Here is a 25814-nt window from a genome sequence, read left to right as displayed (position 1 = left end):
CTACACAGAAGACAGAAGTATAGTGGCATAACACAAATATTTTATTACTCTAAAAACATGAAAACCCAGATCTCAGAACATAGGGGATGTCAAGGCAAAAAGGTTAGAGAAGTATATAGGCCCTGATGCGAGGAGTTCATGTTCAGGTCTTGGGGGCCCTTTTTCTGCCCTCTAACAGAAACATCTAGTTAAGTTTAGCTGGGCTTGAATCCTGGGCCAAGACTTGCTCTTGTTTGGAGGCCACCCAAGGATAAACTTTGCTGTGGGAGAAGCTCAGGTGGAAGAATGACAGCCTTCCCTGAGGATGTTGCAAGCAGCCCCTGGGCAAAGGTAGGCAAGTGGTGGTAGCCCATCCAAGGGGCCATTTGGGTTCTCTTTCTGCATTTATGGCCAGGACACCTATTCTCCTATTAGTTGCTCAACTGCCTGCTTTGCTCCCTTCCAATATTAGCCCCTGCCTAAGAGTCTTCCTCCCTTCTCTGCCAAGTGTGAGGAACAGCCAAGGCTCTTCTTTTAGTCCAAGAGACCAAGAGGAGTCAGATGCTCAAGGATAAGAAAGAGTATCCAGGCTAAGCAACGGTGGTGCACACCTTTAATCCCAACACTTGGGAGGCAGAGGCAGGTGGATCTCTGTGGTCTGAGGCCAACCTGGTCTACAAACAGAATTTCAGGACAGTCAGAGACACGCTGTCTCAAAACAAACAAAAAAGAGTACCCAGCAGGGATTATATGCCAATCTATCTGAGTTAAAAGCATCAGTTCATCTTCCAGCCTCAGTTTTGTGCAGGGAAGAATCTCAAAGGCAGTACAGAGTCAAGCAGGCTTGGACAGGGTCCTGCACCACTACTTCCCAAACCCTGGAGGTTCCAGTACTCCCTCGACTAAGGACTTCAGGGCACAGACTGGGCAGGAAAAGCCTATCTTCCAGGCTGGAAGTGGTTGTGGAGCTGTTCCGCCTGCATCTTCAGCCGCTGGAATTCCTCTTGAATGAAGTCAGTGAGGGCTTTCCGCATCTCCACCTGAGAGCAAGGATGGTGCTGGCCTGCACTCCTCAGGGACCATGACTAAGGTACCCCGGGAGTCCGAGGGACTGGGAAGGTCAAGGACACCTAGGGGACCCTTGGGTGATAACTCACAGCTGACTTGTTTTCTGCCCGGAGCCGCTCAAGCACAGGGAGTGCACTGAAGGGCTTTCCAATCAGCACGGTGATTTTCTGTAAGGAGGTAGGTCATCAAGGATGACAAGGAACCTATAGTTCCAGCCCAAACAATGTGGTAAGTCAGAGCCAAGCCTTGCCTAATGGGTTTGGTGCTCTTGAAAGCCACTCTCCCTCTTTAAAATAGGCAGCTGGGGTTGGTGGTATCCAAAGGACAGCCTAATCCTGAGATGACCTATCCTGCTCTACCTTGTATCCCACCCCATCCTGATTTTCAATTCTTATTCTAAAGGCCTTACTTCCAGAAAAGTCCCTCCCTCCCCAACTATATGCTCATGTTCAGCAAATTCTCAACCAATCCTTTATAGTATGGGCTAGGAGACACAGGGTAGATAACAGGCAAATAGACAGACAAGAGCCAGAAGTGCCTACCCACCTGTCCAAATCGGGGGAAGTAGGGTGGGCTATTAGGGAGGACGTCATTCATTCCTGTAGCACAATGGATAGAAAGCCAGCCATTGGGGGAAGTAGTGCACCAGGGTACCAGGAAGAGAGCCCCAGGTACTTCTCTCAGCCATCCAACCCACAATCCCCTTTAAAACATCTAAGGAAGTCCCCTCCCTACCCCCAGTCCCTGGCTCACCAACATGCCATAGTGGCAGGATGATGGGGTTTAGGTGACACTCAGCAATCAGCCGTCCAATTCCTACTTAGGAGAGAGGCAGAAGCATTGGCACAAGTTGGGCCAAGCTGCCCTGCCAATCTCTGGCCAGTGTCATTTCTACTGTTTCTCAATTAAAAGACTAGTCCTTGACTCACCACCTGTCCCATTCCCACTGTCCCTGACACATCCACCAGAGAGGGGAATGAAGCCAGGAACTCACAGGGCCATCTTTGGATGGGGTACTTGGCTGTGTCAACTTGAACAGCAACACTTACCCCACTTGAAGCGCAGAAACTCAGAACTCATGTTTACTTTCCCTGGTGAGAGAAGACAAAGACAAGGCTTGGAATCTGAAACCATGCATGCTGAAGGACCCTGACCAAGCACCCAACTGACCTTCTGGAAAGATGTGTACCCAGTCCCCATGGTTAAGCTTCTCCAAAATGAAGTCCATCCCTTTCTGGTAGACACCATCTCCTGCAGAGAAAGATCTGTTCTCTTTGATCCATTCTCTGGGGAAGATATCAAGCTCTCTAAACCTCAGTGAACTAGATTCACACATCAGGGGCCCACTCCTGATCCACCCTAATTAGGATGGAGGCAAAAGTTCATCCCCTACAGCACCATCCATAGACACCGCCAACAACTATTTTCAGAGTCTGTTCCTCCCTGCTACCCTGACCCTTCACATTTTTGGTTTGGTTATATCCTCCTCTCAAGATGGGCATGGAGGCTCATGCCTATAATCCCAGCAGTTGGTAGGCTGAATCAGGAGAGCTGCTGTGAGTTTGAGGTCAGGATGGGCCACAGAGTATAACATCCTATATCAAAACAAAACAATGTCTTCTCAACCTCTTAGTGCCTGTCATGTGCAAACAGCACCTTCCTTTTCTTTTCTGAGACAGATATTACTATGTAACCCAGGCTGAATCAATTTTTTTTGTTTCTTTTTTTTCTTTTTTGGTTTTTCGAGACAGGGTTTCTCTGTGGTTTTGGAGCCTGTCCTGGAACTAGCTCTTGTAGACCAGGCTGGTCTCGAACTCACAGAGATCCGCCTGCCTCTGCCTCCCAAGTGCTGGGATTAAAGGCGTGCGCCACCACTGCCCGGCCTAGGCTGGCTCAAATTTGTGGCAATCATTTTACCTCAGTTTTCCAGGTGCTGGAATTACAGGTGTGTGTCAAGACACCTGGCTAAACATTATCTCTTACTGAAATGATAACCGTGACAACTCCACCTCCTTCCTCCACAACAGCCTGCCCTGCTGGAATCTGCCCCACCCCAACACACACCCATTTGCTGGCTGCTAATCAGCTCTTTGGGAGCCACCACTTTGACCTTCCTTGAGGTTTCTGGACCAACACTTCAGTAAACAGAAAACACAGAAGAGACTGGGAAGTTTGTGAGGGAGGACCTATTGGTATTTCAAGGCCAGCTGGGTTTCTGTGAGACCACTGCTCAAAAAAAAAAAACAATCAAAAAGATTGGAACAAACTGAAAACAGGAGTCCAGCTGCCCTGAGGCTAGTAAAACCTTGGATACATTCTGAGATGATCACACTAGATTGAGGAATGTTAATGACACAAACCTGGATCATCCAGGAAGCCCAGCTATCAGTCACACTATAGATGTAGAGACCTAATGCCTTTTGCTGGCTAGCAACCTTGAATCACCTAGATATAGTAAGACTCTCCACAATAGTGGAAGAATAACCATAGGGTGAACAGAACCAGGAAACGGAAGGGAGGAGGCTGACAAAATAGGTAAATATCCTAATCTTATAAAATGGGATGGAGGAGGGTGTCTCACAGGAGACAGAGAAACACTGGAGCTATCTCAGGTCAGTACTGTTCTCTGTAAGCCTGCTGTTTGGAAAATGTGGTTAGGGATTCAGGAGCCTCAGTCCAACCTCAATAGGGACCTGATCTGGCAGCTCACTCAGGGGCCAGAAGTGGGAATGATTTCAGGGAACAGAAAGAAACACAGGTTTCCTATTTGGGATGGCGGTACACAGAGCAAGGGTAGTAACTAAAGGTGTTTGCTCCTCTAGCAAAACCCACTGGTATATACCCTCTGAGCTTGCAACGGACAAGTAAAAAGGGTAATATGACTTTGGAACAGGCTTACACTTTTTAGCTTTTGCAAATGCTATTTCTACTTATGTAAAATCACATCTTCAGTGCTTAAAGGTCAACCTACAAAGTCTTAGAGAAAAATGGTTTAACACAGAAACTGTATCGCAAACTCTGTTTCAGTCACATGTAATTAGATCTTTGCTGTCCTTGAAATTAATGTTTCATTTTCTAGCTTTTGTTTTTATATATTTTACAATTCTAGGAATAGAACAAAGGGCTCTGTGCCAGAAAGGCACAAATTATACCAATGAGCCACATCTCTAGCCCTCAATTTTTCTGTATGTGTGGGCACACAGTTGTATACATACACACACACACACACACTTGTGTGTGCACATGGGCTTTTTTTGAGACAGGGTCTCTGTCTTCAGTCCAAGCTGGCCTCAAATTCATGGTAAATCACCTACTTCCACCTCCCAAATACAGGGAATACAGGTATAGGCCACCATACCTAGTTTTTTTGTTTAAGACAGGGTTTCTCTTCTTAGCCCTGGCTGTTTTGGAACTAGCTCTGTAGACCAGGATGGCCTCAAACTCAGAGATTCACCTGCCTCTGACCTCTGAGTGTGCACTACCACGCCTAGCTTTTTTTTTTTAAGATAAGAAGTCACCACGTAGTCCTGTAGTCCTGGTTAGTCTGGAACTTGCTGTGTAGACCAGGCTGGCCTCAAAGTCACAGCAATCTTCATGTCCCTGTTCCTGCTTACAGAGTGATGGGGTGGGATTACAGACACATGCCATCATGCCCATCTCAGATCCTGTTTTTAACTGAAATGAAATCTAGGTAAAGATCAAAAAGAATGAAGAGAACTGGGAATATAACTCAGAGGTACAGTATATGCCTAGAATGCACAAGTCTCTGTGTTCTGTCCCCCAAACTGAAAACAAAAGAAAAATAATGAAAACAAGACACATACATACAAGACTTCTGAGATTGCAGAAGAGGAGCTTAGAGTCAGGGACAGGTGTAAATTATCAGAATACTGACATTATCAGAGCAGGACCTGGGAGAAAATGCCACTGTCATTCACCAAGGTAATGTAGTCTCTGTTGGAACACTTAGAAAGAAGGAAATAGGGCTGGAGAGATGGCTCAAAGGTTAAGAGCACTGGCTGTTCTTCCAGAGGTCCTGAGTTCAATTCCCAGCAACCACATGGTGGCTCACAACCATCTATGATGAAATCTGGTGCTCTCTTCTGGTGTGCAGGCATACATGCAGGCAGAATGTTATATGCATAATAAATAAATCTTTTAAAAAAAGAAGGAAATATAAACTTCCATCTCTTTAGACATTTTGGTATTTTTGTTTTGTTTTTCGAGACAAACTTTCTCTCTGTAGCCTTTGTTGTACTGGAACTTGCTTTGTAGACCAGGTTGGCCTCAAACTCACAGAAATCCAATTGCCTCTGCCTCCCAAGTGCTGGGATTAAGGTGTGTGCCTCTACCACAGGCTTATTTGCCCATTTTTAGACTTTTTCTTTCATTCTTTCATTGAAAACAAATCTGCTTCCCCAGAGAAAAAGGAAATGTGGATTCGAATCCTAAATTTGTCCAAGGTCATGACTTCTGAGCTCTATCTGGAAAATGGGGATCAAGATGGCCCCAACTGGCAAATTGAGGGGGCACTGATAATGGCACTGGGATTTGTCTCTACTGCATGTACTGGCTTCTTGGGATCCTATTCTCTTTGGATGTAAACTTTGCTCAGCCTAGATGTAGTAGGGAGGACCTTGGACTTTCCACAGGGCGGGGTGCATTTCCCTCTCTTAGGGTTGGAGGGGGTGGGGTGGGAGTGTGTGTGGAGGGAGTGGGAGGAGGGGAGGGAGTGGGAATTTGGATTGGTATTTTTTTAAGTAATAAAATAACATAAAAGATGGCCCCAACTTCTAGGGGGTTGTGAAAGGTACTTAGTGATCATTCAATCCAAGGCTCCTCACCCCACCAATTTGTTTGTTTTTCCAGAAACAAACCCTCTGGCTTTTATACATTACCCCACTACCATCATAAAGTGATAGCACCACACTATTCTCCCTGAGAGGAGTAATAGATATAGAAGGGACAGCAAATAAAGCTTCCTTAAATTCTCTCTCTCTCTTGGTTTTTCAAGACAGGATTTCTCTGTAGCTATGGAGCCTGTCCTGGAACTAGCTCTTGTAGACCAGGCTGACCTTGAGCTCCTAGAGATCTGCCTGCCTCTGACTCCTGAGTGCTGGGATTAAAGGTGTGTGCCACCCCACCCCCGGGTCCTTGAATTCTCATGCTAGAATTCTGGACAATCCTCAGGCAGCAGCAGAGAATCTAAAAGGTCATTCTTCTCCCTACCCTCTGTCACCTATACTGTCATGCCATGGCTCCCCTGAGTCCTTCTAAGACAGAGACACTGACCACCAGCTTGCTTCCTTACCCCCAAAGGAGGCCTGGACATGCCTACCAGAGGAGCAGCTCACCTCGACATACAGGCACACATTTGCCCAAGCTGAAGAAATGGGAGTGCAGCTCCTTGGTGAAACAGATGTCTGCAGCTGCTGGGGTCCTAGAGCAGCAATAGACCCAGTCATCCCTACCTCCAAAACTTCTAGTCTTTGTCCCCAACTCTCCCCACCCAGTTCAATGCCTGCCATCACTGTCATGCAGAATGAAGCTCAAGAGAAGGGCCTGTGGGGCCCCACCCATGCCCTTTCTGGACTGCTGGATGCCACCTCCTGAGCAGGGAAGGCAGGCAAATCTGGGCAGAAATGGATGGGCCACTTCAAGGGGTCTATTGCTCCTCACCAACGCATCAACTTCAGGTTCCAGATGTGGCGGAGTTTCAGGATCCCTAAGAAAAAGGAAAGCCCTTGATGTGACATGACTACTTCCATATTTCTTTTAAATTTCTGATATCCTGTCCAAATAACATTCCCTGGAGCAATCCTAAGGGGAACACAAAACTTCCAGCAACTAGGCAGTATATCCCACAAATAATTCCATGGTTTCCCAAAGAGCCTGGTGAGAAGCGAATCTATTCTGCCTGTTCCTGTTTTGCCTACTTGAACCCAAGCACACTGGTACAGTACCCCAGAGATGAGGGTCATCCATGCAGGATTGGTGGTTGGAGACCGTGATGAGGGGGGTGGCAGGGTCTCGGTTCTCAATGAGCTCATACAGCACTTCCTTGTTGTGCACGGTGAGTTGGTTCATGTACTCTGGGAAGAGAAGTCAGTCTCAAGCTCTTGCTCATCTCTACCTGCCTGAGAATTCTTACTGTGCTAAAAGAGACCCTGCCACATCCCCAGTACCCAAACCAAATTCCAACTCTGGCCAGGTTAGGAGCCTGTGACTCTCCCTTGGCCTTTGCCCACTCACTGGTCCAGAAGCAGCTGTAGGTGCCCACCAGGCCCATGACGACGCTACTGGCTATGGTCCAGGTGAGCCGGGGCACCGCGGGGAACGGCCACTTCACGTGGAGGGGCATCTCCTCCGGTCCTGACTTCGCAGCCCGGAGCTCCTCCTGCCCCGGACCAGCCCGTGCCCTCCAAAGCTCAGGAGAGGGATCTCCGACAAACTAGCAGAGGGCTAAACTAAGGTCACTTCGTGAGGCAGCTCAGAGCCTCCCTAGTACCGCTCTCCGGACAGAAAGGTGCTGCTGCTCAGGCCAGGAGACAGAATTGCTGCGGGGAGCCACACATACTACCAGAGCTTGCCTTGGCGGCCTCAGACTCCACGGACCTGCCGGAAAACGAGCCGGGAACGCTTGTGGTCGCAAAACAGGCCTAGGTCGCTTGACGGCTGCCGGGGGCAGGTCTACGCTATCCTCGCCCCGCCCTCTTCCCCGTCAGAGTCTGGATTTTGTTACCGCCAGAAGCTAAGCGTCTCTTTGGTGCCTTAATTCTGGTGTCTGTAGGTGACTGACAAGAGCTGCGCAGCACCATTATCTGAAGCCACTCAAGGCGTAAACTGGTGGAACTCTTTTACTTATTATCTCCCCCTCCCCCACCCCGTGTGAATCGGATTATCTGCAGAGGCGAGAAAAGGGCATTGAGCGTCTGTGACCATCATTCTGTGCCTTACTACTTTCGAAACCAGGTCTGTTATTGAGCCTGGGGTCACGTTTTCCACCAGGTTGGCGTTCAGGAAGCCTCAGAGATGCCCTTTTATCTGCCCCCTCCATTTAAAGCAGTATAGTCTCATGCAGCCCACACTAATTTCGAGCTCGCTTTCAAGTCACAGCAATCCTCCTGCCTCTGTCTCTCAAATTCTGTGGGCATCACAAGAGGATTTTTTTAGAGAGAGAGAGGGATTTACTGTGATCCCTGGCTAGTCTGGAACTTAATATATAAACCAGGCTAACCCCAAATTCTAAAAGCAAGTGCTACCTACCACATCCTGGTATTGTTTTAAAATTCAGTTTTATTGATAGTGAGCTGGCGGGTGGAAGGTTGGGGGTGGTTATCTCCATGATAGAGTACTTGCCTAGCGTTCATGTGGTAGCAAAAGTAACATGCCCATGAGCAGTGTTTTTGGTTTTGGTTTTTCGAGACAGGTTTCTCTTTCTTTGGAGCCTGTCCTGGAACTCACACCAGGCTGGCCTCGAACTCACAGAGATCCATCTTCCTCCAGAATTCTGGGATTAAAAGCATGCACCACCTCCGCCCGACCTCCCAGGGGACGTTTTCTATGACTTCATAGTCATCCAACGGGGACCTGAAAGGACTCAGTAGCCAGTCGCGCTGTCTGTCCTGTGCAGAAGGTCCATTGCTTTGGGCTTTCTGACAAATATAATTTAGGAAGGCCTAAGTACCTAGAGAGAAAGAAGACTGCTTCGCTCCCCGCTGCGGGGAAGGGGCCAGAGAATGAGCGAGCAAACCTCTTCACCTTGGTCCCAAGGTTCAGGTAACTACTCAACGATGGACGGCGCGAGTGGCTGCTGTCTGCTCAGAACAGGCACCACCCATCTTGGGCGGGGAGGACAGTCAGGACCAGTTCCCAGGCACCGCCTCCTGGACGGAGAGGCGGAGACCAGCCCTGCTTGTGGGGACTAGAGAGTTGGGTGTGGGGCCGGCTCTTGGGTGGGTCTGAAAGCAGGCTTCCTCTTCTCCCCACCCCAAGTCCGTAACCTGGCTGGCGCCGCGATTCTGTCGGTTAAATCGGTTCAAGGCTGAGGCAGGCGTGGGGCCAAGTTGGTCTGCCAAGGTATGAAAATCCTGAGGGCTAGGGAAAGGGAGGAGGTTGCTCTACTACCTGGGGAGGGGCTTAAGAGGGGAAAGGAACTTTGATCCAGAACTAAGGATGGTCTTGGAAGACTAGGATGGGCATTGGGCTGGGGCCAGGTACAGTCATTCTTTGAGATTCTTTCCCAGAGTCCTAGCGGTCTCAGTCTTCAGATGTAGCTTGGTCAGTACAAAGCTGCACCAATACTCACATGTATTCCAGAATAGGCACCAGTGCAAAGAGACAAAAATAAGCATGAGTGACAGAGCAGATGGCCAGAGAGAAACAAATACCAAGGCCAGGCAGGAAAACACTAACAGAAACACTGAGATGGGCAGAACCGGGAAGATAGAACAAGACAGATAGAATGAAACTAACAGAGAGGAGAAAGTAACAGGGTGACTGAGAAAAGCAAGCAGACAGAAGCAGAGGGCCTCATGCTTCAGAATGTGATATGGACAGTACAGTAAAGGGCTGAGCCCAAAAGATATGGTAAGGCAGAGGTGAACCTGAGACAAAGATAAACCAGATACATGCTCAAAAAGGGGCATCAGTAGCACCCAGTAAAGTTGAAGCCAGCCTGGGACTGTAACATAGTGAATTACAGGTCAGCCTTGGTTATAAATTGAGACCTGTATATGAACCAAGAGAATGGGAAAAAAAAGAAAAGAGGAAAGGGAAAGCACATACCATTTCACAAATAGAAAAAGGGACATGACGAGTATAATGGCTCAGCAGATAAGAACATTTACTGTTTCTGAGCAGTGGTGGCGCACGCCTTTAATCCCAGCACTCAGGAGGCAGAGGCAGGTGGATCTCTCTGAGTTTGATGCCAGCATGGTCTAGAGAGCTAGTTCCAGGACAGGCTCCAAAGCTACAGAGAGACCCTGTCTCAAAAAAAAAGAACATTTGCTGTTAAAGTTGATAGCCTGAGTTTGATCCCTGGAACTCACGTGGTATAAGTAAAAAACCAGACTCCACATAGACACATGTATACATGCATACATACACAAACACATACAAATAAGTATTTTTTAAAAAGAAAAAAAGTTAAGAAGAAGCAAAAATGCCTGAAGAGGTTCATGTTTGATTTTCTATTTTTTTTTTTTTTTTTGATTTTTCGAGACAGGGTTTCTCTGTAGCTTTTGGTTCCTGTCCTGGAACTAGCTCTTGTAGACCAGGCTGGCCTCGAACTCCCAGAGATCCGCCTGCCTCTGCCTCCCGAGTGCTGGGATTAAAGGCGTGCGCCACCACCGCCCGGCTCTTGATTTTCTAATATGGATAGGATAAACTGGACATTCTTGAATCTGGGACTATCTCTGCCCTAGCTAGAAAGTGGGCCTATGTGAAAGAAAAATGGTACACAGCAGCAGTTTGTTTGCTTGTTTATATTTTGAGACAGGGTTTCTCTGTGTACCCCTGGCTGCCTAGAACTCATTCTGTAGACCGGGTTGGCCTAGAACTCAGAAATCCGCCTGCCTCTATCTCCTGAGTGCTGGTGTTAAAGGCATGCACCACCACTGCCCAGCTGCTTCTCGACATTTTGAGGAAGTAGGCTAAAAGAATGAGATCAAACCCTTATGCACTGTTAGTGGGTATATAAAATGTCACAACAGCAATAGAGAGCAGTTTGGTGTTCCTTCAAAATTAAAAATAAAACTATCATATGAATCAGCAGTTCTATGTTAGGAAATTGAGGTACTTGCTTTACTCAAAATGGCTGAGCTGGACCTGGGTGGTGGTGGTGCATACCTTTAATCCCAGCACTTGGGAGGCAGCTGCAGGTGGATCTCTGTGAGTTCAAAGCCAGCCTGGTCTACAGAGTGAGTTCCAGGATACCTAGGGATACACAGAGAAACCTTGTCTTGAAAAACAAAAGGGGGGGGCTGAGCTGGAGGATCATATAATAATCATATAATACAGTGTTTGGCTAGTTATGAGACTTAACATAGTATAGCTTTCCCTACATAGCCAACATATGAGGCCCTGGGTTCTATCCCCAGCACTGCCCAAGCCAAGCTTGGTGGTATACACCTGTAATTCCAGTGTGGGGGAGGTAGAGGCAGGAGAATCAGAAGTTTGAAGTCAGCTTGCCACAAAAAAAAAACTGCCAGGCGGTGGTGGTGCATGCCTTTAATCTTTAATCCCAGCACTCTGGAGGCAGAGGCAGGTGGATCTCTGTAAGTTCGAGGCCAGCCTGGTCTACAAGAGCTAGCTCCAGGACAGGCTCCAAAAAAAAAAAAACGCTACAGAGAAACCATGTCCCAAAAAAACAAAACAAAACAGGCAAAGAAACAAAACACTACAAGGTTAGAGATATAGCTCAATGGTAGAGCACTTCCTTAGCCTGGGTAAGGCTCCATCTTCAATCCCCGGTACCACATATAAAAAAATTAAATAAGAGCCAGTCAGAGATGGTGCACAACTTTAATCCCAGCACTTGGGAGGTAGAGGCAGGTCTGGTCTACAAAGTGAGTTCCAGGACAGCCAAGACTACACAAAGAGACCCTGTCTCAAAAAAAAAAAAAAACAAAGTAAACAAACAAATAAAATAATTCAAGTAGTGGATGTACCCCAATGCTGATGGACAAAGTGTGTCTGAGCATAGACTGAAATGTTAACTACCCTTAATAAGGAAGAAAAAAACCAGGCTTTTAGGAGGGAGAGGCAGGTGGATCTCTGTGACTTCAAGGCCAGCCTGGTCTACTGAGCAAGTTCCAGGACCGCTAGGGTTGTTTTTTTTTTTTTTTTGATTTTTCGAGACAGGGTTTCTCCGTAGCTTTTGGTTCCTGTCCTGGAACTAGCTCTTGTAGACCAGGCTGGCCTCAAACTCACAGAGATCCGCCTACTTCTGCCTCCCGAGTGCTGGGATTAAAGGCGTGCGCCACCACCGCCCGGCAAAAAAAAAAAAAAAAAAGGATTAAAGACAAACATAGAGACAGATAAACTTTGTTGTTGTGGCTGACCCTCTGTGAATTCCTGGCATCAGTTTTGGCAAAGAAGTTATACTTACTAAGTACACAATTTCAACTAGAGAAGATGAAGAAACTCTGCATATCTAGGCTGGTAACAGTACACTGTGCTTGTGTCTTAGGCTGCTGGACTGAGTCTTTAAAAGGCTTGACTCCTTGTACATATCTGCCACTATTTAGCTTCAATAATTCTTTTTTGTTTTTTTAAATTTATTTAACTTTATTTTATGTGCATTGGTGTGAGGGTGTCAGATCCCCTGGAACTGGAGTTACAGACAGTTGTGGGTGCTGAGAATCGAACCTGGAACCTCTAGAAGAGCAGCCAGTGTACTTTTTTGTGTGTGGTGTTTTGAGACAGGGTTTCTCTGTAGCTTTGGAGCCTATCTTGGAACTAGCTCTTGTCAACCAGGCTGGCCTCGAACTCACAGAGATCTACCTGCCTCTGCCTCTCGAGTGCTGGGAATAAAGGTGTGTACCACCAGTGCCTGGCCAGCCAGTGTTCTTAACTGCTGAGCCATCTCTCCAGCCCCCCCCCCTTTTACATTTTATTTATTTGGTTTTTCGAGACAGGGTTTCTCTGTGTAACAGTCCTAGCTGTCCTGGAACTAGCTAGCTCTGTAGACCAGGATGGCTTCGAACTCACAGAGATCTGCCTGTCTGTCTTCCAAGTGCTGGGATTAAATGTGTATGCCACTCCCCTTCCCCCGGCCAATGATAATTTCTTGTCCATAAATTTCTTCAGATCCAGAAGGTGGGCCTTGCTTATGGTGGCTATGCTTATGGTTTGCTTTTTTTTTTTCAGACAGGGTTTCTCTGTGTAGTTCTGACTATCCTGGAACTCACTCTATAGACCAGGCTAGCCTCAAACTCACAGAGATATGCCTACCTCTGCTTCCTGAGTGCTGGAATTAAAGGCATTTCACCACTACCCATGGCTTGTGCTTGTGTTTTGAAGCAGGGTATCATTATATAACTCAAGCTGGCCTCAAACTTATGATCTTCTTACCTTCATTTCCCAGATGCTGGAATTATAGGAGTATGCCACCACACCTAGCCTTGTTTTTGTTTTTTGAAAGACGGGGTCTCAGGACTGGAGAAATGCTAAATGACAGAGTGCTTCTCTACCATGCCTAGAAAATTTTATGCACTACCACATATATCTTATCAGGTATTCAAGCCTAGTGTACAGAAGTTGAAACACTTCCCAGGAAGAGATGCAAGAAACATTCAGGGCCAGTAGCAGGAAGAGTACCAATTAGCTGAGATCAGCTACAGTGCCAATGCACTCTGGACAACCTGGATTCCTTTGGAAGACTCCTGATGCCACATATGGCCATGCATGGCCTTGTTTTGTCTCTCCTGCTCATCCTTCTGGCTGGTGGGGCTGAATCCTTTCGTATCTGTGCCTTCAATGCCCAGAGACTGGCACAGCCCAAGTTGGCCAAGAAGTCAGTGATGGATACCTTAGTTCAGGTAAGTTAAGTTCATTGTTGCAGAAATCTGTGTCCCTAAGGCCCTTAGCTCTGCCTGACCAGGGACATGCACTAAAAAGGAAGGGGCATCAGGAAATGTGAAAAGTACCTTTCAACTATCATTTAATTACCAATCTCTTCCTCTAAAGAGGAAGGTATAATGGAATGATGCTCTTTGTTTTTCTGGGTTCCTCCTAGTCCTTCTGTCTTCTGCTACTCTGGTCTTTATATATGTCAACCCCTCTTAATTGGGTTGGTATCCCTCATTCCCTGCAGATCCTGGCCCGATGTGATATCACGGTTCTTCAGGAGGTGGTGGATTCTTCCCAGAAAACTGTCTCCCTTCTGCTTCAAGAACTTAATAGGTAAAGAAGGGTCTTGTCTGACTGGAGACATAGCTCAGAGGTTAAGAGCACTTCCAGAGGTCCTGAGTTCAGTTCCCAGCAACCACATGGTATCTCACAACCATCTATAATGAAATCTGGTGCCCTAGTCTGTCATGCAGGTATACATGTATGCAGGCAGAACCCTGTACCTAATAAAACAAATTAAAAAAGAAGGATCCTGCCAATCTAATCGGGGTTCCACCCAGAGCCTCAAGGGCCCCTAACTCTGAGTTCTTATTCTGGCAGATTTGAGGGTTCCAGGAGTTACAGCTTCCTAAACAGCTCCCTACTGGGGCGTAGCACATACAAGGAGAAGTATGTGTATATCTACCGGTGAGTACAGGGTTTTAATTCTATCTTCATAAAGACAATTCTATCTGGTCCTGGTGTTCTGAAGACCCAGCTAGCCTATTTGCTTGAGTCCATGATTTCAAGACCAAATGGGCAATAATGAAAATGGATCTCAAAAAAAATCTCATGAGCCGGGCGGTGGTGGTGCACGCCTTTAATACCAGCACTTGGGAGGCAGAGGCAGGTGGATCTCTGTGAGTTCGAGACCAGCCTGGTCTACAAGAGCTAGTTCCAGGACAGGCTCCAAAACCACAGAGAAACCCTGTCTCGAAAAACCAAAAAAAAAAAAAAAAAATCTCATGAAAGTTCTAGGTAGAGCTGGAGAGATGGTTCAGTGCCTTAAGAGCACTTGCTGCTCTTTCAGAAGATTATTGTTTTATTCCCAACACTCACACAACAGCACACAACCATCATTAACTTCAGTTCCAGGGGATGGGACACCTTCTTCTGGCCTCTGCAGACCCATGGTGCACAAACATACATGCAAGCAAAACACTCATACACATTAAATAAATCTTAAAAACACTTCCAGGGAGCCGGAGGCATAACTCGGTGGCAGGGTACACATTTATCCCCGGTGATAAAAAGAAAAACTCTAAAGCCGGGCGATGGTGGCGCACGCCTTTAATCCCAGCACTCGGGAGGCAGAGGTAGGCGGATCTCTGTGAGTTCGAGACCAGCCTGGTCTACAGAGCTAGTTCCAGGACAGGCTCCAAAGCCACAGAGAAACCCTGTCTCGAAAAACCAAAAAAAAAAAAAAAAAACCAAACCTCTAACCTAGAAGTGGTGGCACACACCTTTAATTCCAGCACTCAGAGGCAGAGACAGAGGGATCTCTGTGAGTTCAAGGTTAGCCTGATCTAGAGTTCCAGGACAGCTGGGACTACATGATAGATCCTGCCTTAAAAAAATATTTTTAAAAAAGAAAAACGAAAAACCACAAGTTCTAGAAAAAAAAGGTTGTGCCCACATGAAACTGGCAGAACAAGGAACCAAGAGTGTTCCTCTTTGACAAGCTTTGCTGTTTTGCATAAGATGTGGGGCCACTACTTCCTGCCCCTTGGTTTTCCCAGGTCTGACAAGACACAGGTCCTGAGTTCTTACCAGTACAATGACACAGATGATGTTTTCGCCAGAGAACCATTTGTGGCCCAGTTTACTCTTCCTAGCAAAAGTAAGCGGGAAAGGTGGACCTGGTACATGGAAACAGGAGTGGGTGTGGCTGGCTCTCCTGTGGGTTTGTTCCTAAGGGGAAACAGAAGTGGATGTGTGTGAGAAAGGCTGGCAGCTGTGGCAGCCTTAGTTTCCTGGACTTTGCAGTCCTTCCAAATGTGGTTCTGGTTCCACTCCACACTACTCCCAAGGATGTTGAGAAGGAGCTGAATGCCCTATATGATGTGTTTCTGGATGTCTCCCAACGCTGGCAAAATGAGGTAGGGGTGATAGCTTGCACAGAAGAGGGGATGGTGGGACTTTACTGGGGCAAAACCCAACTGCTTGTTTTTATCTTTAGGATGTGATCCTGCTTGGAGACTTCAATGCTGACTGTGCATCACTGACTAAAAAGCGTCTCAACAGCCTGCTACTGCGGACTAAAGCAGGCTTCCACTGGGTGATTTCTGATGGGGAGGACACTACAGTGAGAGCCAGCACCAACTGTACTTATGACCGAATTGTGATGCATGGGCAGGGATGTCAGACACTGCTGAGGGCTGCAGCCCCCTTCAACTTCCCCAGGAGCTTTCAGCTGACTGAGGAAGAGGTAGAAAAATTGGGTTGGCAAGAGTTACACAATGGCTAAGGGCAGAATTGTGGAGGGAAGTTGACAGGAAAGCCCCTCAATCTCAAGCACTGACACCTCCATTTTGCTATCCCTCCCCAGGCTCTCAGAATCAGTGACCATTATCCTGTGGAGGTGGAGCTGAGCAAGGCAGCTCAGGGCATCCAACCCTTCAGTTGGGCTATTCTGCTGCTGCTGTTACTTTTGCCATCTCAGCTGGGCTAGGTGGCTTGACACTTCCTTTCAGATGACCACTGACTTGACTAGGACACTGACATGGAGCTAAAGCACGGCCTCAAATACAGCTTTTCCTTCTGTATTTATGTAGGCTTTCTGCTGCTTGCTATTTCAAGAGGAAGAAAGGGCTGGCAGTGTTTTTACCTAGTATATCCAATGCCCTGGGGTTGATTCCTTTTGAAATAGGACTTGTCACTATATGCAACTCTAACTCAGGTAGTCAGGTGCACAAAGGAGGTTCCAGGACTAGAAATGGGCTAAGAACTCAGACTATGCCTAAAAGATTTATGCAACTGACATCAAGAGCCAGATAGGAAGACTAAGTGTCCTAGAAACGTTATAGAAAATGAGCTCATGAGCCGGGCGGTGGTGGCGCACGCCTTTAATCCCAGCACTCAGGAGGCAGGTGGATCTCTGAGTTTGAGGCCAGCCTGGTCTACAAGAGCTAGTTCTAGGACAGACTCCAAAGCTAACAGAGAAACCCTGTCTCGAAAAACCGAAAAAAAAAAAGAGCTCACACTAAAGAAAACTCAGATGTGAACTCATACAAAAATCTCTGGTAGATAAAGAACTGTTCATAGCACTATTTACTCTAGGTTCGTTTCAAAAATTTTTAGACATAACCAATCCTGTTTCTCAAATGGCTAAACTACATGGGCCAGCCTTGTCTCTGGGCCACATATCCATTGTATGGTTCACTTACTCTGTATTCATATACTTACTATATGGCTGTCAGGGATATCAAGCAAAATATACAAATAAAATCACCAATCTTAACTTTGTATGTTCAGTCCACTACTTTGCCCTGTTTAACCAAACCCCATGGACTTAAGAATCAATACAAATACATAAGCAGACTGGATGTGAGATTTATTACTGAACATGATTTGGTAGGGTACAGGAGAGCACCATGAAAGCCCTCAGGAGTGTAGGGCTCGCCACTTGTCCAGGGGACCACGATTAGGAATATATTTGACCCCACAGCCATCAGGAATGAGTCGCTTCTCAGCAACCATGTCTTCAAATTCATCTGCATTAAACTTAGTAAAGCCCCATTTCTTTGAGATGTGGATCTAGGAGATAGAAAACAAAAAATTACTCAGTGACAAGGATCAGTCTCTGAACTGATAAAATAAAAAGCAGACATGAATATCACTCACCTTCTGGCGGCCAGGGAATTTGAACTTGGCTCTACGAAGAGCCTCAATCACATGTTCCTTATTCTGCAGCTTAGTGCGGATGGACATGATGACCTGGCCAATGTGAACCCTGGCCACTGTGCCCTGGGGCTTCCCAAAGGCACCACGCATGCCTGTCTGGAGCCTACATTGGAGACAGCATTGAGATCAGACTTGAATAAGTGCCAGAAAATTGTCTCCAAGGTCCCTTAGGGCAACCCATACAGGCAACAGGCTGCGTACACTACCAAGGAGGCTGCTGTTTGCAACCATTGCACACCAGGGCCCCAAGGGGAAAGGAACCTGGTCGGCTTAATTAGTTGCAAAAAAAAAAAAATCCCCCAAATAGTCATTTGGAATACGAGTCTTCTACATGAATCAAGTGCCCCTAGCCAGAACCAAGCCATCTTTCCAGCCCATCTACCTTGACTGCTGAAACAAAGCCAACATTAAGGCCGGATCATGAGAAAGGGTGCAAACCTTACCTGTCAGCCCCAGCACAGGACAACATCTTGTTGATTCGGATGACATGAAAGGGGTGAAGCCTCACTCGAATATGAAAGCCATCCTTGCCACAACTCTTTACCATGTATTTGTTCGCACAAATACGGGCAGCCTCCAGAGCTGAGTGGGGACAAATACAGCACTTAAAACAGGATAGTGTAGAGGCAGGACTGGGGATGGAGGTCGTTAGTAGAATAAACCACGCAGAAAAATCTCAGATTAATGTCTACACAGGAAAAGTCGATCAACAAAAGGGATCTCACCTTCGGAAGAGAGTTGTTCATATTCATCTGACACCATGTGGCCACAAAGCGGGAATTCATCAACTTTTGCCTTCTTCCGTCCCAAGTCAAAGATGCGGATTTTAGCATCTGAAAACACGTGATATTAACTGCCCACGGAGTAAGAAATAAGACAGCACCACAGATCCAACTTCCAAGTTTGTAAGTACTTACCAGGGACACCTCGGCAGAAGCGAGACTTTGGGTACGGCTTGTTCTTACAATACCGGTAACTGCAGGATGAAGTCAAGTGTGATTAGATGTAGCAACTAAATACTGCAAGGCTTAATAGTGAGAAAGGGACAAGACCAACTGTGAATTCAGTCTCCATTACCAGAAACCGACTCTAAGGTAATATTAAACAACCTGCCACATAAGACAGAAACTAAGCACCAGTATCCCCCCTAATCAGAATAGGGTGAGAAAGCACAATTTCTTAAGTCTTCTGAGCATGTGACATAAAACCCGCCTCAACCACGTGAAGAGAATATGGCGCCCTCTGCAGGCATGCGGCTAGGTGGCGCCTACAACCTCTTGGCCGGCCCTTGGTGTCCGGTTAAAACCACAATGCACAAGGCCGAGAAATAACAAAGATGGATACAGAAGTCACCCAAAGGGCATGGGAATCTGTATGATAAAGTTTACTCGAGAGACAGAAGATTGGATGCATACGCACATGCTTATAGTTTTACACAAGCGTTTTAAACTAGTCTTGAGTCAACCCTCTCACAAGCTTGAAAAGACAAAGCTCCCAGTAAGCTATTAAAAGAACCCCTGGGGTCAGTTTTTAGTTCAGGGTCGCTGAGTGGCGGAGGGTCCACCCCAAAGAAATGTCTTTGGGAAGAAATGTAACCATTTCCCCGTATTTACAGTAGAAAAATAATATATAGATTTAGCACTCACCACCGGGCGGGGCGGCGACCCATGATGACAATAGGACCGTCGGTAGCTGTAATGAAATGGCCAAAGTAAGAAGAGAGACGCAAAAATAAATCTAAGAGTCCCAAAAACGAACGCTGAAAGAACCGAGAACACACTAACCAGACAACTCAGTCACCGCGCCGGAGGAAAAGAGAGGCTCCCACGCCTGCACATGCCTTATATAGGCGGCCTATCTTCCAGCGAGTAACCATAGAGTCCCAGCCATTGGGTGGTGTCGACACTCTATCAGACGCCAGGATCATAGATGCAATGACGCTTTGCGCATGTGTACAAGGCCAGCCCTAAACTTACGCAGAACGCGTTGATGACTGGACACCGGAATTGGGAGCTGCACGTTAGCGAATGGGGTTTCGACACATAGGCAAGAGAAACCAGCTTCCGTTTGGCCATTTTGGGCGGGGAGTCGTTCGCAGACTTTGCTGTAACTAATATTCTAACAACATACTAAGACTTGAAAAAAGGAGTTTTTTTTTTCAGTGAAACTGGGCTGTCATGCAGATGTTCTTTCTCTACTTTATGGGGCTGCAGATCATCACTGGTTCTGGTTTTCCTCAAGGCTACAGGAAACGGCGCAAAGCGCCATGCTTGGGACTCTGTGTTCCTTTGTCAGCAGGGAGGTTGGAGCCGGAGACCCACCCACAACGCTTCTACCTACACCGAAGAGCCCACAAAGAGCACCATGATAGGTGCTTGGTTGCTCTCAACAGGCCAACTAAAAGCCTCCGTAGGTGACTGCGGTCGTCATCGCTAATTGGGCTCTCTCCCCACTCACTCTAAACTCACGGGGAAGATAACTTGTGTTCCCAAGGAGATTGTAAACTGTCTTTGACCACTACTTCCATTTAGAGGGCCTTGGGGCCATGCCCCAGTAGAGGCATCAGAACTCCTTTGCTGAAGGTTCCAAAAGAAAAAAAGTGTAGCACACCATTTCTTTCACTATGACGAGTTCAAGACGTACATTTGGGTGTGTCTAGGAGGATTGGCAGCTAACCACTGACTGCTTTCCCATACAAGGTTACTATCCAGGGAGACACTAGGAGAATACTGTTCTGACCCAGGAGCACATGACTGGCTATCAATCATTGAGACTCTGAGTTCCTGGCTCTAGTGTCACCTGGGGGGGGGGGACACATGATAGGGACAGTAACTGTAAGAAAGCCATTGCCTTTTCTAGAAGTAAAGGTAGGAACTAGGAGCCTTCTGTCCCTACAGTTCTCAGTGCAGCTTTTGAGTACACAGGCCCAGCTTGTCCCAACATGCTTAGGAGTCCCAGTTCCAGCCCAGAACTAGTAGGTTTCCTCTGCCTCTCCCAAATTGCTTCCCTGAGTTCCTGTAGGCTTCTGCACAGTAGTCCATTCTCAAACATTGACATCTATCCCCTGAAGACAGCTGTGTCCAGTCAGTCCTTTCCCTGATTGATATTTGTGCAGTTGTGGAGGTGGCTGGTTCTTTAGCTGGAGGGGGATAAATGAGAATCTTTCTTTTTTCCTTCCTTCCTTCCTCCCTTCCTTTCTTCCTTCCTTCCTCCCTCCCTCCCTCCCTCCCTCTCTCTCTCTCTCTCTTTTTTTCTTTCTTTCTTCTTGAGATAGTTCTCACTATTTGTGGCCTTGGCTGGCCTGACCAAGCTGTCATTAAACTCACACAGCTACCAGCTTCTGCTTCCACAGTACTGGAATTAAAGGCATATGCCACCACACCCTGACTGAACCTAGCATCTTACCACTGTGGGAAGAGATATCTCCCAGAGTCACCTACAGGTAGTCGACCTTTTCCCTTTTCACTTGTCATTCTTCTCCAACTCCCTCTGGGCTTTCATTGCTTTAGGCTTTCTCGGGATGGACTGCCCTTTGCTGATTCCCAACTGCTGTGCAGCAGGTAACGTCAAGGTTAGTATCTATTTAAAGATTTATTTATTATGTATACAGTGTTCTGGGCACCAGATCTCATTATAGATGGGTGTGAGCCATCATGTGGAGTTGCTGGGAATTGAACTCAGGACCCCAGAAGAGCAGTCAGTGCTCTTCACCTCTGAGCCATCTCTCCAGCCCTCAAGATTAGTGACTTCTACATGAATGACACTTCTCCAACACTTTGTTTATTTTTTGATTTATTTGTTTATTTTAAACATTTACGTATTTATTTTGGCATCTTTTTTTTTCTTTTTTGTTTTTTCGAGACAGGATTTCTCTGTGGTTTTGGAGCCTGTCCTGGAACTAGCTCTTTTTTTTTTTTTAAATAATGACACTTCTCCAACACTTTGTTTATTTTTTGATTTATTTGTTTATTTTAGACATTTACGTATTTATTTTGGCATCTTTTTTTTTGGTTTTTCGAGACAGGATTTCTCTGTGGCTTTGGAGCCTGTCCAAGAACTAGCTCTTTTTTTTTTAAATATTTATTTATTTATTATGTATACAATATTCTGTCTGCATGTATCTCTGCAGGCCAGAAGAGGGCATCAGACCTCATTACAGATGGTTGTGAGCCACCATGTGGTTGCTGGGAATTGAACTCAGGACCTTTGGAAGAGCAGGCAATGCTCTTAACCTCTGAGCCATCTCTCCAGCCCCTGGAACTAGCTCTTGTAGACCAGGCTGGTCTCAAATTCACAGAGATCTGCCTGCCTCTGCCTCCCGAGTGCTGGGATTAAAGGCATGCGCCACCACCGCCCAGCCCTCTTTTTTAAGATTGATTTGTTTATTTATTATGTATACAGTATTATATCTCCATGTATGCATGCAGGCCAGAAGAGGGCACCAGGTCTCATTCCAGATGGCTGTGAGCCACCATGTGGTTATTGGGAATTGAACTCGGGTCCTCTGGAAGAGCAGGGAGTGCCCTTAACCTCTGAGCCATCTCTCCAGTCCTCGGTCGCTTTTTCAATTGAACATTTTTGAGAAAAGATCTGTGTTACCCTGGCTGGCTTGAAGCTATGTATGTCAGACTAGCCTCCATCTCACAGCATCCACCTGCCTAAGTTTCCAGGGTGTTGGGATTGAAGGCGTGTGCCACCACACTCAGCCAGTTATTTTTATGTGTATGAGTGCTTTACAGTATACATGTAAGCACACCACATGCATGTCTGAAGCTGCTCCTCCACTGATGTCTGCAGCCCTCATCCCTGCCCGGCAGCTGTCTTGTCTGTGGCCTCTGTGGGTTATTCCCACAGTCACCTGCTGCTTGTACCCTCTGCTCTTTTCCCACCCTGTCCCCTTGGCCTGGGCCAGCTCTCTAGAAGCCCAAGAGACTGCTGGCCAGTTCTTGGTGGAGTACAGGTGCTGTGGCCCCCACTGCCGAGGGGAGCTCTACTGAAGGCATTGTCCCCCTTGCCTTATGGGGGTGGGGGGGTTGAGCAGAGTGTCCGGGCTGTCAGGCTGACTAAGGGAGGAGGAATGGTCAGCTGGGCCTGCCCGCTGCGCTGCGTTGCCCTGCCCTGAGTCCAGCCTGAACTTGCAGTCTATGGGCCCTGCTTTCAGCTGGAGCCAATCAGCCCCTGGTCCCCTTCTTGGTGTCACTGGGTGGAAGGGAGGTCAGGCTGTGGGAGGCTATGGCCATGGGCCCTTGACCTTTTGGCTTCTCGTACCTGTTGGCCAACAGAGCCAGGGCATGGACTCTGTTGTGGTTAGGTATCGCCACCCCACTGCAGACTCTAGGCCATGCAGCCTGGCTGACTTGCAGAACCAGCTGAGGTGGACACAACTGTGCACCCTGCCTGCCTCTTCTGGTAGCCTGTGGGACCTCCTGTATTTATTTCCTGAGTGGCTGGGTCTGTCAAGAATGGTAGGCATTGGGGGCTGGAGAGATGGCTCAGCGGTTAAGAGCATTGCCTGCTCTTCCAAAGGTCCTGAGTTCAATTCCCAGCAACCACATGGTGGCTCACAACCATCTGTAATGAGGTCTGGTGCCCTCTTCTGGCCTGCAGGCATACAATCAGACAGAATACTGTATAAATAATAAATAAATAAATATTAAAAAAAGAATGGTAGGCATAGGACTGGAGAGACAGTCCAGCTGTGACTTGCTGTTCTTCCCCAAGACCCGGAATTGACTGGTTCCCAGCATCCATGTTATGGTAGCTCGTAACTATCTCTAGTTCCAGACACAGGCAATCAAATGCCCTCTTCTCGCTTTTGTAGGCACCAAATCCATGCAGGCAGACACTTAATACACATAAAACAGTTAATTCTTTTTAAAAGGATCCATTAAGGATGATAGGCATACTTGCAGGTGCCATATGCCTGGCTCCCGGCTGGGATGGAGCACCCATCTCTTTTCCTTTTGCCTCCCCGGCTAGGTATCTTCCAGTTCACTGCCTGGAGCCTCTCACCAGGTGTCCTCAGAAGCCAGTCCCATCCCCAGTCAGGCATCTTCTGCCCTGTCTACAGCCCCAGGCATCTCAGCCCCCTGTGTCTGATGTAGAGACATGGAGACGGGGACCCCTGCTTAACTCAACTCAGCCTTGGTGGTCAGTGGCTCCCCTGAGTAACTGCCAGGCCTTGGCTTGAGAAGAGGATGTAAAGGTGGGCCTGTGTAGGAAGAACTGGTGCCAGGACTGGTTAAGAGACTCTCTCTGGGTGATTAGGGAGCAGGGGTTGTCCCAGGATGCAGAGTCCTAGCTATGTAGCATGGATAGTATTGGTCTTAATAATAAAACCCTTAGTCAGATATAGGATTAATGCTGAAAGCTCAGAGAAGCAGAGCAGCCAGCCACTAGTTCTTACCTCTACTGAATCCTCAGACCAAAGGGGCGATCCTGTTCCTACAAGTACTCAGACTGAACGCCATCTCTATGAAACCTCAGACTGAATCCTGAGCTTGTCTCCTCCCGTCTTCTATTCCTTTCTCTGCCCAGCCATATCACTTCCTCCTTAGTGCTGGGATTAAAGGTGTGAGCCACCACCACTTGGCTGTTTCTCTTTTAGACTAAGTCAATCTCTAGTTGCCCAGGGTGGCCTTGAACTCACACAGCTCCGTCTGCCTCTTGTCTCTCGAGTACTGGGATCAATGGTGTGCACCACCACTGCCCAGCCTCTATGGCTAACTAATGTGACTAGCTCCACACTCTGATCCTCAGGCAAGCTTCATCTGTTACAGCACAAAGTATCACCACATAGCTATGTAGAGGGGGAAGCTGTGTCAACTGCTTGTTAGTGCTGTACCTCCTTGGACTTGCCTTTGATACCTCTCTTCCCCTGTCCAGGTGGGCAGCTTCTGGAGACTCCTAGAATGTTGGGCCCTCCTCTCTATCCTGGCTGTTTAACAGTAATACAATGGACGAAGTGAAGGAGTGTATTTAGTTGTGTCTGCCTGCCCCTTGGGCAGTGCCTTCTGTGAACAGATATCCTCAGACCATGAAGCTAGTACTAGGTTTAGAAAGTCTGGATCCAGTGCCGGGCAGTGGTGGTGCACGCCTTTAATCACAGCACTTGGGAGGCAGAGGCAGGCAGATCTCTGTGAGTTCAAGGCCAGCCTGGTCCACAAGAGCTAGTTCCGGGACTGGTTCCAAAGCTACAGAGAAACCCTGTCTCGAAACACCCCCCACACAAAAAAAAGTATGGATCCAGCACAAAAAGTAAGTAAAAAGTGATGATCTAGTCCCATTTTTGTCCTTTCTAAGTGTCCCATTGCCTGCCAACCATTGGGTTCCTTTCAGAAGAAATCCTGGTAACTCAGGATGTGGCCCAATTTTTATAGTTCTTGCCTAGCAGACATAAAGCCCTGGACGCCATCCCCAGCACTTAATATTCTCAGTATTTTGACACACATCTGTAGTCCCAGTACTTGAAAAATTGAATCAGGAAAAACAGGAATTCTAGATCATTCTTGGCTATACAATGTGTTTAAGGCTAGCTTGAGGTTCATGAGACCCTATCTAAAACAAATTAACAGATGCCAAATTGTCACTGTCGCAGATTCTTCTGGTTTTGTCATGTAGAAGTCAGGCAGAACAACCCTTTGGCTAACCCTCTCTCTCTTTTTTTTTAAAAAAAGATTTATTTATTTATTATTCATTCAGTCAGTCAGTCAGTCAAGTATCCTGCCTGTAGGCCAGAAGAGGGCACCAAATCTCATTATAGGTGGTTGTGAGCCACCATGTGGTTGCTGGGAATTGAACTCAGGACCTCTGGAAGAGCAGTCAGTGCTTTTAACCGCTGAGCCATCTCTCCAGCCCGGCTAACCCTCTCTTATATGTTCACTCCATCAGATGTACACTGTGCTTGCCTTGCTCTACAGTGTACAGACCTTCCTGGACGTCTTCCCCCACTATCAATTCTGCTATGTCCTCCACTAGCTGTTAGACTCTTCCCTGGTCATCAGGGTCTAGCACACAGTCATGGTGATTGTATACACATCGTACTTGCATAGGTTGTTCTTTCATGGTCATAGAGGGAGAGAACTGGGAAGCTGATCAGTGTCTGGCACAGTCTCTTGTTGACACTTGAGCAACTACACCCTGCTCTCTCCATCAGCTACTGGAGTCCTGAGGGTGGGGAGGGGTGTGTTTGTGTGTGTAGAAGTCTTAGATCCCTCAAAAGTCTTGACCACTGGTAAACTGAACCCTTGGAA

General features: G+C 47.1%; 3 protein-coding genes and 1 non-coding gene across 10 annotated transcripts in view; 1 reads left to right on the top strand and 3 right to left on the bottom strand.

Annotated features, from left to right (window-relative positions):
- The window catches only part of Dnase1l1 (deoxyribonuclease 1 like 1), a 72222-nt gene extending 55103 nt beyond the window's left edge, over window positions 1-17119 (top strand). Inside the window, exons 1-8 of one of the 3 annotated variants that reach the window (XM_075956623.1) lie at window positions 8951-9126; window positions 13285-13589; window positions 13865-13953; window positions 14221-14307; window positions 15399-15499; window positions 15646-15758; window positions 15839-16087; window positions 16208-17119. In XM_075956623.1, the coding sequence (XP_075812738.1) occupies window positions 13437-13589; window positions 13865-13953; window positions 14221-14307; window positions 15399-15499; window positions 15646-15758; window positions 15839-16087; window positions 16208-16330 (915 nt within the window). In that variant the 5' untranslated portion in view covers window positions 8951-9126; window positions 13285-13436 and the 3' untranslated portion in view covers window positions 16331-17119. Of the gene's footprint in view, window positions 1-8950; window positions 9127-13284; window positions 13590-13864; window positions 13954-14220; window positions 14308-15398; window positions 15500-15645; window positions 15759-15838; window positions 16088-16207 lie in introns of those variants that run through there. The other 2 variants (XM_075956622.1, XM_075956624.1) reach the window with 2 other exon arrangements.
- On the bottom strand, window positions 21-7679 carry Tafazzin (tafazzin, phospholipid-lysophospholipid transacylase). Of its 5 annotated transcripts, XM_075956626.1 has the most exons (11): window positions 7496-7604; window positions 7300-7444; window positions 7011-7139; window positions 6727-6772; window positions 6402-6487; window positions 2218-2298; window positions 2097-2138; window positions 1801-1863; window positions 1594-1646; window positions 1137-1214; window positions 23-1019 (listed from the first exon to the last, which is right to left on the bottom strand). In XM_075956626.1, exons 2-11 carry the CDS (start codon window positions 7406-7408, stop codon window positions 918-920), a joined length of 789 nt encoding a protein of 262 aa, XP_075812741.1. In that variant the 5' UTR covers window positions 7409-7444; window positions 7496-7604; the 3' UTR covers window positions 23-917. The 5 variants fall into 5 exon arrangements, with proteins under 5 accessions (XP_075812742.1, XP_075812740.1, XP_075812741.1 ...); XM_075956625.1 differs by having other exon boundaries at window positions 22-1019; window positions 7300-7674; XM_075956627.1 differs by lacking the exon at window positions 1801-1863 and having other exon boundaries at window positions 21-1019; window positions 7300-7679.
- Window positions 17120-17197: 78 nt separating the features above from the next.
- Window positions 17198-19376, bottom strand: Rpl10 (ribosomal protein L10). Its single transcript, XM_075956631.1, has 7 exons — window positions 19347-19376; window positions 19209-19254; window positions 18480-18538; window positions 18288-18395; window positions 18006-18144; window positions 17503-17665; window positions 17198-17415 (listed from the first exon to the last, which is right to left on the bottom strand). The coding sequence occupies exons 2-7, from the start codon at window positions 19229-19231 to the stop codon at window positions 17263-17265; spliced, it is 645 nt and encodes a 214-aa protein (XP_075812746.1). The 5' UTR covers window positions 19232-19254; window positions 19347-19376; the 3' UTR covers window positions 17198-17262.
- On the bottom strand, window positions 17712-17846 carry LOC142841864 (small nucleolar RNA SNORA70). Its single transcript, XR_012909123.1, has one exon. It is a non-coding gene; the product is annotated as a small nucleolar RNA SNORA70 (small nucleolar RNA).
- Window positions 19377-25814: the final 6438 nt, after the last annotated feature.

The sequence above is a fragment of the Microtus pennsylvanicus genome, chromosome X, assembly GCF_037038515.1.
Source record: "Microtus pennsylvanicus isolate mMicPen1 chromosome X, mMicPen1.hap1, whole genome shotgun sequence".
Taxonomy (NCBI): domain Eukaryota; kingdom Metazoa; phylum Chordata; class Mammalia; order Rodentia; family Cricetidae; genus Microtus; species Microtus pennsylvanicus.
This window is presented reverse-complemented; position numbering and strand designations above follow the sequence as displayed.

What these genes read in the sequence shown, in the direction of transcription:
- Rpl10 (XM_075956631.1), bottom strand. Translation starts at nt 19,231, where the DNA reads ATGGGTCGCCGCCCCGCCCGGTG. An exon ending in GGTCGCCGCCCCGCCCGGTG is followed by an intron (nt 18,539 to 19,208) that starts GTGAGTGCTAAA and finishes TTCATCCTGCAG; the next exon opens with TTACCGGTATTGTAAGAACA. An exon ending in AATTCCCTGGCCGCCAGAAG is followed by an intron (nt 17,416 to 17,502) that starts GTGAGTGATATT and finishes TCTATCTCCTAG; the next exon opens with ATCCACATCTCAAAGAAATG.
- Tafazzin (XM_075956625.1), bottom strand. Translation starts at nt 7,408, where the DNA reads ATGCCCCTCCACGTGAAGTGGCCGTTCCCCGCGGTGCCCCGGCTCACC. An exon ending in GGTACACATCTTTCCAGAAG is followed by an intron (nt 2,139 to 2,217) that starts GTCAGTTGGGTG and finishes TTCTCTCACCAG; the next exon opens with GGAAAGTAAACATGAGTTCT. An exon ending in GTTTCTGCGCTTCAAGTGGG is followed by an intron (nt 1,864 to 2,096) that starts GTAAGTGTTGCT and finishes TCTCCTAAGTAG; the next exon opens with GAATTGGACGGCTGATTGCT.